The sequence below is a fragment of the Cyprinus carpio genome, chromosome A6, assembly GCF_018340385.1.
Source record: "Cyprinus carpio isolate SPL01 chromosome A6, ASM1834038v1, whole genome shotgun sequence".
Classification (NCBI taxonomy): domain Eukaryota; kingdom Metazoa; phylum Chordata; class Actinopteri; order Cypriniformes; family Cyprinidae; genus Cyprinus; species Cyprinus carpio.
The window spans coordinates 20,652,316-20,669,018 of NC_056577.1; the positions used below are offsets into that span (position 1 = coordinate 20,652,316).

Sequence of the window (16,703 nt, forward strand, 5' to 3'; positions counted from 1 at the left end):
GAATTAATGAATATTTTTCTTCATTTACTACTTGAAAGAAAAATAGAATTAGTTGTGAATTATTATTATTTTGTTAATTTGGTGTGAACTGCATGATAAAAAAAAGTGGTATGGCTTAGTGGGCTTGGTGCGATTTCCAAGCTGCAAAAACGGTTAATTATTTATTTAATATAGTAATATTTTTTATTTTGTTTAATAATTTATTTTAAAAATAATAATTATAACAATTACTCTTTTTTGTCATATTGCTATATAATCACAAATAATTGTCCAAATTATTCTGCCCTGTTAACAAAGACAGCAAACTTGGAAAACACTGGAGACACTTTCATTTGGTACAAAACCATTTAATGTTGTATCAAAAATGTAAAAATAATGGCCTTATGGCTTGGTCATTTACACAATACCAATATCCCACAAACTGAATTTATTTCCAAGGCAAACAAGTGAGAGAAAGTCTAGCAAAACTGTATCTCCTTTCATTGGATTCACTCTTCTCAAGTCAAGCAAGATCCCTGAACCTCATTAAGAGGAAATTGAATTTTCACAAACTATTTCCATCCTGTTCTATTCTAACCAAAGGGGTTGTTCTTTCCTTTCACCATCATACTGGCTGTAGTTCTTCCTTTGACAACCAACATCTTTGAAGACATATTTCAGTTTGTTTTCTTCTGACTCTTTTTCCTCTGCGGCTCCATCAACTGGACCAGGTTGAAATATATGATAAAGCCCAGAAAGTGGAGAAAGGAGAGGATGGAGACCAGCACTGGAAACAGATCGGGGAACTTGGCCGGTGGCTCCAACCACACACTCGTAAAGCTCAACGCTGCCATGGCCACCAGTGAAAACCAGAACTGCAAAAGACAAAGTAGCAACACTTATTACAAGAAAGGGGAAGTACCAAAACAAAGGTTCATTAGTCCTAGTCAAGTGCTCGGCCCGACACCGATCCTTGTAACCTGATGTTTATTTTCCACCCTGTTTCAGGAAGGTGAGGCGAGATATAAACATTAACATGTCTATTTATGATGGATGGAGTGGAGGATCAGTGGAAGTGCTGGTGTGAGCAACGCAACCCCCAAATGAAACACTACCTTCATCGTAGGGCCCCCTTATTTATGTCTCTTGTGTAAATAAATATATCTAGGCAAACCTGTGCTAATGACTCACGCTACACAAATAGCACACCTCCTGGTCTCGAACATTCACGCAAGGAGCTGTTGAAACATTCAGTCCTCAAAAGCACTAGGAAGAGTATGGGGTCAAGCTAATGTGAAAGTTATGGGCCGTTCAGGTGGGCCAGTGTACTTAACTGACTTATTCATAAGCATTGATATCATTAACATCAGTGGTGTGGAGTAACAGGCTGTGATGTCAGTGTTAACTTACTTTCCATTTAATGATCCGGCTGAGGTTGAGTTTAGGCAGCCAGTGCCTAGTGAGTTTGCGATAGAGGCCAAGTCTGAGCTCTTCTTCTGTACTTCTCTCTAAAGCAGAGAGCAGATACAAACTCAGAAAGAGGAACGCCAATGAGGTCACCACATAAGGCAACAGCAGGCCGTCCTTCACCAGCAGGGGGAGCATGCTGTGAAAAAAAAAAAACCCGAAAAAAATAAAAAATAAAACGTAAGTCTTAAAAACAAACAGAATCCAAGATGTGTACAATAACTGATTATTTATCCCTCTGTAACAGTTGGTGTTCAGACAGATGTAGCAATCATCATATACTTGCTACATTGTAAATATATACTGACACCTAGTGGTGTGGATGTAGAATCAAGCAAATCTTTTCATGTACAATTGATTTTGTTTTACGCATGTAATCATGGTTCCCAGAGAGGGAACAAGATGCTGCATCCTCTAGCAGACACTATGGGGACCACCGCCAGCAGGACCAGTGTCTGAGGCACGTGTAAAACAACTCCAATCCTGTTAGCCCACGTAGCCCTTGATGTCACAGGCAGGGGGCCGGAAGTATAAGAGGACGCTTGCCGAACACGTCACCAACTTGGTTGTCTGAAGAACATGTGAAAACAGGCAAGCCCTTGGCATGGTGAGGGGACACCCTCTCGGGGATCCATGGTTACATGCGTAACTCGAGATGTTCCCCTTGAAGCATCAAGAAGTGTCAGGAGCAAAGCACGGTTTAAGAATAGGAATGCTTCTTATCCAACACATTCCTGAGATCCGCTCTCTTCCTCTTAGTGCTTGCCCGACTCCTAGAGGGAAGGGGGTGGGAGTGGCCACATTACTCTTCTGATCCTGCCTATAATCCACAGATCGAGATAGACCAGCCCCCTCAGAAGTTTTAGAGAAAGACTTGGGACGGCGGGGAATGAGCTTCCTGAAGGCAGCGGACTGCATCTTCGCCTCTCTGAACTTCTCGACCACTTCCTCAGCAGAGGTACCGAAAAGCCCGGAAGGTGACAGCAGAGCATCAAGAAGAAAGGCTTTCTCATGAGATTTAACCGCAAATGCCTCTCCGTAGCCACCATTGCTGCCATAGCACACCCAATGGCAGCAGCAGTCTGCTTAGTGGCACGAAGAGCCAAGTCTGTGATGCTGCAAACCCTTGTCCTCATCTAGGTCTTTAAGCAAGATAGCTTGGTAAGCTTGTAATACAGCCATTGTGTGCAAGGCTCCACTAGCTTGACTTGCCACCACATATGCCCTGCCATTCAGATGCAAGGTGGTCTGAAGTGGTCTGGATGACAGAGCAGGAGTCCTTAAAGAAAACTTGCTTGCATATCTGCGCTCAGCCACACCCTTAACAATAGCGTAATCTGTATGCTGAAAAAGATGCAGCCGAGTGCAATTCGCACTGTTAAACAAGCGGCACTTGAAGACAACAAAACCTGGTGATGTGTTCGGCAGGTGGCCTCTTATTCTTCCAGGCTTCCTACCTGTGACGTCACAGGCTATGTGGGTCAATGGGTTTGGAGTTGTTTCACACGTGTTTCAGACACTGGTCCTGCTGGCGGCAGTCCCCATAGTGTCCAGTAGAGAACGCAGCGCTAGTTCCCTAGAAGGGAAAGCATTATTCGTAGTATAACGGGTGACCAAGATAAAGTTCCTAGCATTCAACTGGTCTTGCCATTTCAAAATTTATGGACATCTAGTGATGTGGATGTAGAATCACACGTTTGCACTTAGTAGAAATGCATTATGCATTAGTCAGCCAAGATTAATTTATTCTGCAAATGAAAGTGTCTAATAATAGCAGGGTGATCAAGATAAAGCATGCAGTATTCTACTGGCCCTGTCATTTCAAAATGGTGGCCTGCATTAGTGGACCCTCTCTGTGTACAAAAAATCCTTTATATTTAATCAATATTATGCCATATTTAATCTTTTCAGTCAGTTTTACTCTGTCTAAAATGGCTTATAATTTTAGATGAAAATTATGTTTTTAATTTAACCAAATATTTTATATGTTTGCACATTTAAAACAATGTTTAAAACTGTTCTGTGAAAAACAGATCTCCAGAAACAATAACATTATTACATAAAATGTACTTAAGTACAATAAGTAATAACAAGTATTGTGATACAATGTTATTTTTTCTTTACATATTTTTATTAACAGTATTTTTTAATAAATATGGTTTAATTATCACAATGATGCACATTTTTCTGGCAGGTCTTCACTATTGCTCATAAAACATTTTCTGTAACTTGCATTGACAAAATCAAAAAAGTTAATACACTTGACTTTGCATAAGTATATTAGACATGGAAGTAAACTTTTAGCTAACTAGCTTAGCTGTTTCCATAGGCATTTGGCTGAAAAACAATAATTTGCACCAACCATATCATGAATAATACTGCTATTGAGAAAGTGTTGACAAAATGAAAAAATCTTTGTGTTAGCAGAACAAGTTATGATGCAAAAAAAAAAACAATACTAGCTGTGAATTTTGATGGCGCAACATTTTGCCATAATGAGTAGAAAGTCTGCTAATAAATGGTGTGCGTTTGGGGCATAGAAAACTGGTAGTGTGTTGTCTCTGTATGTTCTTGTGGATATTTCCCCTAATAGTGCAACAACTACTCTATCATAGAATATAATTAAATTATCTTCCATAACAAAGAACATCATGTCTTCAGCTAAAAACATAAATATGCAGGATTAAAACAGTTTTGTGGAAGCAGGCAGTGTGAGTCCAGAGAATGGTGGGTTGTGTTTACACAAAGGGGTCTTAGTTTAATGGTATGTGGGCTATGTCATGTAATCCAGTGATATCCTTACACTAAACCATGCACACAACAATTAGTGTTGACAGCTGGGACTTCCCTATTGAATACTACTTTTCCTCTCACTATATAGTCTATATATATTTGTATATCTACTATATATTTGTTGATTTTGTTAACTGTAAGGAATAATTTGTTTATAGTACTGTGATTTTAATTTAATAATACATACTGCTTGGTGTCTTACCTGAAAGTTGACGTTAGTAGAAACCAAATGGCAATCAGAGGTATTTCGTTGATGACAAGGCAAACTGGCCTGTAAAACATATATTTGACTTTTAAGACTATATTTACAACATTACAGATATGTTTATATGATACCAATGCTATAATTATGTAGCTGAGAGTGCAAGGACTAGGTATCAGTATCATCTCTTCTCAGTGATCCAGTCACTACACTCTCTGTCAGCTAATTTTTAACACCTAATAGAAACACTTAATCCAGAAACATGCCTCACTGATTGACTAACACACACAAGATATAACACAACAATTAAAATCTGTTGCTTGCAGCTGGTTCTTTGCATATGTGCATATGTTGTACATCATAATATATTAGATTTATGACTTGAAGGAATAAACATGCAGAATATGGAAAAATACTGCACTTAACAATTACTAACGTAACTGAAGGTGACATTTCTAATGTCTAGAGATCAACCAATATTGCCTTTTTATCATATGATATTTTTATGATTATGTGTTTGATAACTGTTATACATTATTTAATTGTTTTATTTCTGCATTTTGAAAGTTATTTCTGCAAGTTAAAAAGCATAAAAATAAAAAAGTAGTTTCTTGTAATTACTAAATAATAATTATTTTCAAGCATGTTTCTGTAATCTTCCTACCACCCCTTCTTTGGAAAAATATTCCAGCCATAACTCATGCCACTGGTTGAACCAAAAAACCCAGTGGAAAGTTATGAAACTGAACACTTCGTCTTAAACATGACACTGTTATTTAGTCTGTCATAAATTTTGTCTACATCAGACAGTGTCAGTGGATTGAGCAAAAGAACTGTTTAAAGCAATTGGATCAAGTAGTGAATTATATTCTGCTGCTTACAAGGCTGCTAGAAGGATAGACTTCTCATGGACTTGGAAGGAGAAGAGGAAAAAAGCCAGGGAGGAGTTCACCTATAATGCAAGCAGATCAGGAGAGTCAGTGGTCAAAAATACAACCCGCTGAACTGTCAAAGACAAACTAATCATGACACCACTCACCAAGGCGAGCTTAAACTGCCATAGATTGGGTTTGGACAGCAATTTTAAAGATGAAGGCAGGATGAACAACAGAGTAAGAGCAAAACTGAAAGAAAAAAGAAATAATGATTTAATTGAATACATTCATACATTACAGGGACAGCTCACCCAAAAATGAAATTACTCATTAATTACTCACCCTCATGTCGTTCCAAACCATCAACACAACACTAAATAATAAAAATCACAAAATAACATAATATCTATCAAACCCTACATATACATCACACCACATACAAAACAAAAGTAACAAAAACATTCAAGGCCCAGAAATGTAGTAAGGACATTGTTAAAATAGTTCATGTGACATCAGTGGTTCAATCGTAATTTTATCAAGCTACGAGAAAACAAACATAATGACTTTATTTTCTCAATTCTTCTCTTCTGTGTCAGTCTCCGCCGCCATTCACGACAGTATCACGACGAAGAGAGACTGCCACGGAAGAGAAGAATTGAGAAAATAAAGTTGTTATTTTTGTTTTCTTTGCTCACATGCTTGATAAAATTATGGTTGAACCACTTTTGTCACATGGACTATTTTAACAATGTCCTTACTACATTTCTGGGCCTCGAACATGGTAGTTCCCTTGCTGTCTATGCATTTCATCAAAATATCTTAATTTGTGTTCCAAAGATGAATGAAGGTCTTATGGCTTTGGAACGATATGAGGGTGAGTAATTAATGACAGAATTTTAATTTTTGGGTGAACTATCCCTTTAATAAAAGATGAACTATTCACACAAATGGAACAGAGAAATACGATCAAGAGCCCCTGTTGCCAAAGCCCGTAATCTATCCCATGGAACTAGAGGACGCGGCTGCCTGATCTTTTTATACATCCTCACAGTCAACAAGAAAGATCCCAGCATGCAGGAAATGCATGAGATTCAGGGACGGCCTGCTGAGCACTCACAGAATTACTTAAACCCCTCAGTCATCTTTCACTTGGAGGAAAATGACCCTAGTGGGACAAAGAATCTGGTCCATCATGACAGATGCAATGTAAGAGGCGAGATAAACTACAGGAAAAGCATATAGGCCATGACAGACTTCAAGCAAAATCAAAGAACTAGTGTGGCGTCATTTTAAACAAAATCTGGCCAAAGCAAAGTTTGTTTGAGTTCAAAACGGTTTGCCAAAGTGAACTTTCGGAAAACTTTGCTCTGGCTGGTAAACACCTTCGATCTACTATTGGTACTATTGGTAATAGGTAGGTCAGCTCTGGGGCTCTGCCTTCGTTGATGTGGAAATCTTCTGTTCACTCCATCAAGGTGTAAGGATCCACCCGCCAGCCCAAAAAACGGAATCCAGCGGCCTGGTCGAAGGTTTAATGCGTATTCGGTCTTTTCTTTGCGCTTCTGAATTTATCAGGATTTAGTTTGAATTTTAGTCTAGCTCCATGTTTAATCTGACTCCAATTTCACGTGATCATTAAATTTAGGCAATATTTCTATAAAAAGCTGATCACAGATATCGATTGTTTATTAATTTAGATATTTGAGTATTCTGAAAATCCCATACTTTCAATTATTCGTTCACTGCAGACCCGATATCGCTTTAGAAGTAACATTTCGGCCGATTGAATGCTCTTCCCGGACACAAACTCGTCAGTCTGATCTTAAACATTGGATGCAGGGTAAATATCTACCTTTAAGTCGGTCGCGCCCTGCTTACTCGTACAAAAAGCATAGTTTTTATATATTTACGAAAACTGCAACTTATTTAAGACAGTGATAGTCAGAAATCGAAATGGACTCAATTGATGTGCCCCGTGCTCCATCTATTAAACCTTTCGTATGAACAATCCTGAACACAGATTTGAGGTAATACCTTCGCTTTAATCTACTAGTAATAATGAATTAAGAATAATGCAGAATAAATCAAATATAACAATTTATTATCAGTCAGGTAAAATTGTATCATGCCAATTACATAATGAAAATAATTAGAAGCCAATTTAGAAAGGACAGTGTAATTGTAAATCACATTGTAGTTGTTTTGTAACTTTGCTCCTGCACAAAGACACTGTAGCCATATTGGGAACGGCCAAGTGATCCATGCAGGAGGCACACAAATTTAACATAGTCACACATGTAACAGTTATCCTAATTTAAGACACATGGTCTAAAATGCATAGCAAAGCACTCAGGTGTTTTAGAGAATAAACTTAACTAGCCAATGTGAACATGTAGTAGCACAAACAACTATACAGTGTGCTCTGTAAGCACAATGTGTTTAACACAATTACATAATAGTATACCTGACTTCAGGAAGATACATAGTATGGAGCATATGAAATACACTCCACACTACGGGCTTTCTGGCAACAGAATCGCCCAGTAGTGTTTTGTCACTTCCCTTAAATACTCAGACCAGACAACAAATAATCTTCAAATCAGCTGTAAAAACATAAAAGACCTTCTGGTTTTTTTAGGTTCCCGTGATCACATCAGGGTCACACCTGGCTGGAGATAAACATTCTCACAGACCCCTAAAGGGACACACACCCCCTTCACAGCAGAACACAATTCTACAGAAGTTTTCAATCTCTCTTATAATACGAGTGACTACTGTGAAATTGAGACCAATTTACCAATCGCACAAAGACCTTTAAAATGACACCAAACATGAAAAGTTTACAATCATGAATCCTGAAGATATAGTAAATGTTTTATATGAGCGTAACAACTTTTAGATGCCTGGACCATGTGCCCTGGGGGGAAGGAGGGGTGAAGGTACCAAAGAACAAATGGTCTTTCTTCCAGATCTTCCTATCTGTTTGTTTGCCCAATTGTTTTGGTGCATCTGCATTTGCAATGCGAGAGTTCCTGAAAGTCTGGCTTCACAAAGAATTCATTTCATAAGGAAATAATTTCACTCCTTACAAAGGTCAGATGCGAGTAAAAACGTGAACAGATGTCAGTTAATCGAGAGCGAAACTGACATTGTTTTTTATGTTTAATGCCATAAAGCTGCTTGCTTTAAAGCAATTTATTGTGTACAAAGTGTTATATACGTGACCTGACTGTACTGCCGAATTGCAGAAGTCTCAAAAACATATTGTATTGTATCCTGTATTGTTCCTGAATCACTTCTCACCTGTGTTTGGTTTTGAAACATAGTTGTAAACGAGACATTTTCACACTGAATTAAGCTAATTTTTCTTCTTTTAACAGTCATATCCATTTGCTTATAAAACTACATGGAAAGGTGAACTCAGAGTTGACTGATGTAGCAGTCGTCTTGTACATATTCTGAAGTGTGGTGTCCCATACTCAGAATTTGTGCTCTACATTCAACCCATCCAAGAAAAAACACACAGAAAAACTCCCAGAACACACACACATGGAGCAGTGGGCAGCCATGCGCTGCGGCGCCAGGGAGCAGTTGGGGGTTTAAGGGTCTCACCTCAGTCGTGGTATTGAGGGTGAAAAAGAGCGCTGGTTATTCACTCCGAGACTCGAACCCGTGATCTTTGGGTTAGAAGTCTGACTCTCTAACCATTAGGCCACGACTGCCCCAAGTAGTGTGGATGTAGCATCATGCCAATGTTTACACTTACTAGAAATGCATTATTTACAGTCAGCCATGATTCATTTATTCTGCATGTTTTAATGTACAATAATAGTGGGGTTAACCAAGATAAAGTGTGCAGTATTTGACTGGTCTTGTCATTTCAAAATCGCTGCCCCAATGAGGGGACCAGCTCCGTTTAAAATAAAACAAAGTTTTAGTAGGCTACTTATATAACTTCAGGCTGTTTAACTTTTTTTTTAACTTTTTAATGAGGAAACCATGATTGAGTTCAACCTTAAACAGAACAATGAGAAAACGAATAAATAAGACTAAGCAAAGACACAAAAAATTCTTAAGTGAATAGTCAAAGAAATAATCTTGACCAAACCCTTGCACCTGAAGATTAGTGTCCACATATCACTATCTCAAAATCTCTCTGAAATCATTAACTACCCAAAATCCCACTGTGCCCTCTATTATAATGAGATGTGTTTCACAAATATGGGGAATATACTGAGAAATATTTTGAGGAGAAGATACATAAAGAGACAAAGGAAAAGGAGAAAGGGTGGTGGGTAAATGGATGCTGAAGGATTACCTGAGGAACAGCTGAGTCTCTCTGGACAGCAGGGTCTTGATCTTTATCAGCACATTCAAGCTGCACCATGTGTTAGCCACTTTATCCTGTCAACAAACACATGCTGTCAAAGTCACTAAACTAATGCGCTCCGGACAGAATGACACAATGAGAACAAATGATACACTGACCGCTAGGTCATTTTTTAAGTTCTTTATGAACAGTTGTTTAAACTAGGCTATATTATACATTCAAGGGTGTTAACTCAATTTAAATTTATTTTATGCTTTAATAAGTAATATTGGGGTAAAATAAAAGTGAGTTCATTTAAATGCATTTAGATTACATATACATACAAAATGAAAATGTAAAATATAGAGAATATTAGTGAAGTGAAAGTCATGACATTTGTCAGGTATGGTAACCCATACTCGGGAAATTGGTGCTCTGCATTTAACCCATCCAAGTGCACACACACAGCAGTGAGAAGTGAACACACCGTGAACACACACCCGGAGCAGTGTGCAGCTATATCCAGCGCCCGTGGAGCAACTGGGGGTCCAGTGCCTTGCTCAAGGGCACTTCAGCCATGGGTATTGAGGGTGGAAGGGAGCGCTGTTCATTCACTCCCTCCCACCTACAACTCCTGCCAGCACAGAGACTCAAACCTGCGACCTTCTGGTTACAAGTCCAACTCTCTAACCATTAGGCCACAGCTGCCCCATGTGTTACATAACACATATCACACATCAATACTGAATATAAAGAAACAGCATGCACCACTCTTGATAACTAATAAAGCACCTAAAGCTATGTTAGGCCTCAGTGTTATTTTAGCATTAATTATATACTATGTAAAAAGATACTTCTACATAGCTTTATTTTTTACGTTTTATTAAATTTAGTATTTCAACTTTAGTACTTTAACTTATTTAGTTCAGTTAGTTAGTAATTTTTCTAATAATCGAATATTTATATTTTATTTCAGCTTTATTCCAATTACCTAAAACTTTTTAAATAGTTTTTGTTTTAGTAAATTTCTGAAATAACCACAAATTTATGATCATGCTTACAAAATTAGCACTGACATATTAGGTAAGTATCTTTAAATGGTATATGGCTTTTGAAGAGAAAGCAAATAAGTGACATTACTCAGTGAAATCATTTCCCAACTGAAAGCGCAATAAAAATTCCTGTGGGCATTCTTGGGGGGCATTGGTACAAAGGGAAAGGGTGAAGCATTACACTCCCATTAATTTTCCCGTCAAGTAACCATGATGTCAAAAAAGCTATGCACTTATTTGTCAACTTATGGACACAGGGTTAAATGTCTGTCCTAATGCATAACAAGGACATGAATAATGTCCCCGAGGTTGCAAAGACTGGTTTTACCACATACAGAAGACCAACTTGAGCCCTTTAGGAAACCGATCTGTTCTGAGTGCTCATTGACCTTTCTGCTGGGGTACCGACATGTGATTCCTCAAAGACTTGTGGCCTTTAACAGTTGTGCAACAACAAAATTAGTAAATGTTATGAAAGTTTCAGCCCTGCTTCTGAGAAATTCTCCATAGTGCTCATTCCTCGAAAACACAGCTGCTGTCTTTCACAGCTGTGTAAAGACGAGTGGACACTACAGTTGAAGATGAGACCCATCAATGAGACCAACTTTGAAAAATGTTTGTTTTTTGTCTATACAGTGAAAGTCAATGAGGTGCATTGACAAACAAATCTGTTCCACAGAATTTTAGACAACAGGTCTTTTTGCACAAAAAACACAAAGGTTTTGCTGTGTAGTGTCATGCCTAATTAATTAATTTTTTGTTTTTTTCTTTTTTTCTACAGACAAATAACACCTAGCTTTACCATCCTCTGATGTATACATGATAGCAACAGCCAAGACTCTCTTAGCGATCCCTCCGTCACAAATGCTCAAGGCTCTAGTTTAGAATTACTCACACCTTGTGTATTATGTTAGCCTCATGTCAGGCAAACACATGATATATTCCGGGCCCTGAGCCCTGCAGAATTTTCAATTACTTCTCACAACACAGCTCCTTTGACAACAGGGTTTTTTGGGTCCATTTCAAAAGCAGTACTTGTACACAGTGTATTTCAGTATTGGCTTACAAAAAGAGATCATACCTGGCTTTAGACAATGAACAGGACACAGCTCTGGTTTTCCAATAAACTCAATGTGAATCCCTTGTTTACTTATCAGATCTAAAGGATAAATCCTGCACTAGACCCAAGGGGTTTCATTGAGGTAATCTATGAATACAGAAAGTTCCAACTGGCAAGATGTGTATTAAGTCAGTCTTCTATTTGCATTAATATCACGGATCCAAAATTGAACACAGTTTACAGTTTCCTGTATATATCTATCTATATAGGATTCTAGCAACAGTGTATTTATGCATTCATGCATGCATGCATACAGAGAAAAATGTAATGCATGTGGATAAGGATTTCAAGGGCATTTCCAAGCCGACCCTGCATTGGAAATTTTAACAGGCAAGCACAGAGCTGAATAAGCATCACAAGCATCACACTGTAATGATGGGTTTAAAACTCACTCCTTAAGCAATAAATATGACTGATTTACATAGATTTTACCTCAGTGTTTTACATAAGTAAAGCTTAAAGCCCAATACCCAATTGTGCAACTACTGTTGTGAAAATTAGTAAATAGTAAACATGTATTTCTCAATTTTCAAGGCAAGTTAATCTCAGTTATCCAAGCATTGGTTCAAGAAAATCTAAAAAGGAACCAATTTAGATGAACTTGAACGTGTTTGCCATTGATGCTTTGTGTTGCTACATATACATTATGTGAATTACCTCAAACAAACCCCGACCAAAAGGAAAAAGTCGATGAAGAACTTGCAGAGGTTGTTTGGGGTCGGACAAAAAGGGCATCCAGCAGAGGGCAAAGGTCACCAATACAGTCAATGAGATCTTGGCCAGTTGAAAAAATCTGGGTACACAAAAATTTAGCAATATACTTATACAAATGTCTTTCAATTTATTCTGTGAACACAAATTGTCAAATCTGTTGTCCTAACAATTCAGTTTTTATGATCTGCAGACCAATACAACAGTCTTGAACATCTTATACATATTTGTCATAAAACACTGTTCATGTAATATTAATTAGTGAAAAACAAAATACTTTAGATGTGTTACACATTTCGAAAAAATATTTTCCATAATTAATGGGTCATAAATAAGGTCACGCGATGACTTGAACAGAGACAACATGCACTCAGTTTTTCAGTGTACTGTATACTGGAGCAACTAACACCCCTCAGCTGTAGATATACAGTTGCACGCACAGGCATAGCAGGGAGGGTCAGGCATGGCCAGAGAGTCATCTGGACATGTCTCCTCCCTGGCAAACTAATCCACCAATGCATCTGCCTCTAAATGCCCTTGGTACATTTTTACTAAATCAACAAATGCAAGACAGCAAAGAGCAGGGTCCTTGCACTGAGCTTGGCTGCAGGATTGGTGTAGAAATGTATCTATCCTGCAAACAAAGTCAAATTGAATGATAAAAGATCATTTTAAAAATTCCACCTGTATTGGTGAAGTGCCTAATGATGAATATTAAGGATTTGTTATTCTCAGGCATAAATAAGGCTATGACATGTGCAGCTGGACTGAAAGCTGAGCACTTGCAGCTAACTTTGTAATTAGCATTGCCAACAGATTTATTAATTATGAGCAATCTTCCATTAACAGGGTTTTTACACTTGTAAGCATACTTCATACTTGCTCATATACTATATATATATATATTGATATATATATTGATCATGATAAATAAATCTGACACCATTTAACTAATGTGAATAATGAATAAGCCTATAACTGGTCTCCCAAAATGTCAACAATTGGCAGGCCAACTTTTACTACACTAGGTTTTGTATCTTCTGGAATCTCTTGAGGTCTGCTTAAATAACTAAATTAATCAATTTTAACATATGATTGCAATCGTTAATAAAAAAAAAAAAAAAAAACAATGTTTATGCAACAACCCAAGAGACTCACCCTCTCCCAATCAAGCCCTGTTTGATGCACTTTCCCAGGAGATAGCAGAAGAAAGGCAGTGAGTGGTACAATTCCATTTGCTTGTAATTGAGAGCCAAAGTGAAGGCCAAGGAACCAAACAGATCCCAGCCCAAACCAAGTCCCAAAATCCCCCATAGAGCCAGACCCAGGCTCACACTGTTATATCTGAAATTGCAGTTAAAGACGATGCCCATGCTGCTCTTTTTGGATTTTAAGTTCTTGGCATGACTGTGAATAGCTTAAATGAACAAATACCATAATAATAAATAAATACCATCGCAATTAAGGTAAAGGTTAAAGGATACTGAAAATGACCGTAGTCAATCAGTATAAGTCCTGGATACAGAAGGATGCAGAGAGCTGTGGCAACCTATGAGAACAAAATTATACATTTTGACCAAATCAAAGCATTATCAACGATTACAAATAAAATTTAACAATATACCAATTCAAGGGCAGTCTTTTAGTTACCTTTTGTTTCGAGGACCCATCGCAAAAGTAGAAGCAGTAAAGCAAAACTGCTGGAATGTAGATCAAAATATCTGTAAAAAGAACTGTTGGAACAAGAAAGGTTCATATAACCATATAAATATTTCTCCTCATCTACAGAGATTTACATTACATTTAACTATAACTAGATGCAATCAAATGACTGTTGACTTTGACGACTATAAACAGTTAAAAACATTATAATAGATTATTCAAAGCACTTCAATGCACCAATTTAAACACACTCTCATAAAACTAATAAATAGATTTACATTTTAAAGGGGTCATGAACTGCCGTTTTTATTATTTTGTACTATTCTCTGAGGTCCACTTATAATGTTAAAAAAAAAAAACATCATAATTTAGAAACAATAGGCTATTTTCCATCCTGTTTTGACCCCCCTCATCGGAACGCTCTGCTTGAATAGGCGTAGTGGATTGTAGACATGGAAGAAAACACCCACTTCTATGATTGGCTAACAGTTGTGTGTGTTTGATAACCTACATCCTTCATAGATGGATGCTGCTGGCATTTAGGTTAAAACGCATAAATACACAATACATATCAAATGATCTGTAACAACAGACAAAGCAATAGTGACCACGTAATAAAAAGCTACACTTGTGTGGTGCGACATTACTGTCGGTTCCAATATATTTGGCACAGCTTTGTCTTTAAGTTTTAATCTTTCTGAAAATCCTGCGTGAGATTGTGCCTTGTTTATAAACGAATCTGTGGTAAAACGAGTTCTTACTGACGTGGTCTGGAATTTCATTACAAATAAAGTTCATCCACTCTTTCCTAATGTTGTGATCAGAAGGAAGGCAAGGCAAAGACTGTGTTTTTCCACAACTTGGCACTGCACAGCATCTTGTTGTCTTCTGAGCCATCTTTATTGTTTGGCTTCTGCATAGACCTGCCTTTGCCTCTCTCGTTAGTTACACTATATGCTTGAAACGGTGGGCGGGGCTAATCAGGCAGCGATGTAGAAGCAGATCTTGATCTGCTTCTGTGGAGGTGGTGTTTGGCCACACTATTACGTCATAATAAAGTGGCAAATTCCAATTTTGATTTCTCAGTTCATGACCCCTTTAATATTTACTTATTATAAATCATTTTAAAAATGACAGATGAGCAATTTCCCCGAAAGAGAATATAATATATACTCTATAATACTGTATATACATATATATTTCACAAGATGGTATATGATATACAAGTGTATGAGAGTAATTCTATACACAGAACAAGCATATATTTTACATACAAAACAATAATAATCCTTATTTCTGCACTAGTACATAATTTTATGTTTAAAAAGGAGCTGTGGTCAGTCTGCTGAATTTGTGGTGACTGTGGTAGCTATCATCATGGAAGCTTCATTAGAAATAACTTCACTTTAAATAAATAGAAACAAAAGATTATAAGTGGTTTAATGCCTTTCATAATTCAAGTATTTCTGCAAATTCAGTAAAGTTAAGAGGTAGAAACGACACTGCCACACTGCTACCTACCTGTGGCTCTCATGAACAACTTATGTGAGTGACTTTCATAGCCTCTAGATGCATGCAACTCCACCCATTCAGGATTGAGCAGCTTTGCTCTATAAAAATACACACCACACAAAGAAAAATCATCATCAAGCCAGGTTCAACTGATAAATGGAATATATATACCTCTTTTATATATACAGTATATATATGCGATACCATGTAAAAGAAAACTTACACATATGCACAGACCAGACTGTGATATGCTGTCAGAGGAGGATAATCAAGACCCCAGTAGTTCAAATCATTATTTGTAGTATTGAAGTACTGTTTGAGAAAGAAAAAATAACTGTTAGGCCACATTCATATAAGATCTTGGCCTTATAAATAAATAACTGTGACGTTTAATTTCTACAATATATAAGGAAAGGGAGCTTCACCAGTGCTGGTTTACTCGGCCATGAAATAATAATGAGAGACTAACCATTCATGAACAGGTAGATTGTAAGTCACTTCTTGCCAGTGTCTCTGTGCTTCATAGTCCCCAAACATTGGCGGTTTACCTGCACCTATTCCATTAAACGACATGCAGAATAGCATGATTTATTCATTAAAAAACGTAAGTTTATAAGGTACAATACTAGTCATGTATAACACTCTTTCCCGAATAATGTTTATCCCTCTTGCTTGTCGTTTTAGTTGAGCTGATCTTGATTATTTACATATGAATGAGTTGCTCCGAACACTTGCCACTGACGTGTCATAGGCTACTGATGCTAAAGAAACCGGTGCACCGTTGAAAACCAACCTGAGTATGAGTGAAAAGACACCGCCCATCTCGACGTTAAACCGAGCAGCACGCACAGTGAAAAAAGGCTCCAGTTCTCCATGTCCGTTAGCCTTTACCACTTTTGATTTAAAAATCATAAATCTGCAGCATCGCTCATACTTTTCTACAGAACCGAATCTGCTGAGATTCACTTCCTGATGCTTCGGCGGAGTGGCGCTTCGTGATGACATCATAGATTAGCACGTG

General features: G+C 37.6%; 1 protein-coding gene across 1 annotated transcript; it reads right to left on the reverse strand.

Moving 5' to 3' along the window:
- Nucleotides 1–331: 331 nt before the first annotated feature.
- On the reverse strand, nt 332–16,679 carry LOC109051404 (ALG6 alpha-1,3-glucosyltransferase). The gene is made up of 14 exons (XM_042758373.1): nt 16,476–16,679; nt 16,151–16,236; nt 15,906–15,994; nt 15,692–15,780; nt 14,159–14,241; nt 13,993–14,057; nt 13,667–13,852; nt 12,455–12,590; nt 9,635–9,720; nt 5,481–5,565; nt 5,323–5,393; nt 4,442–4,510; nt 1,390–1,585; nt 332–854 (listed from the first exon to the last, which is right to left on the reverse strand). The coding sequence occupies exons 1-14, from the start codon at nt 16,555–16,557 to the stop codon at nt 657–659; spliced, it is 1,521 nt and encodes a 506-aa protein (XP_042614307.1). The 5' UTR covers nt 16,558–16,679; the 3' UTR covers nt 332–656.
- Nucleotides 16,680–16,703: the final 24 nt, after the last annotated feature.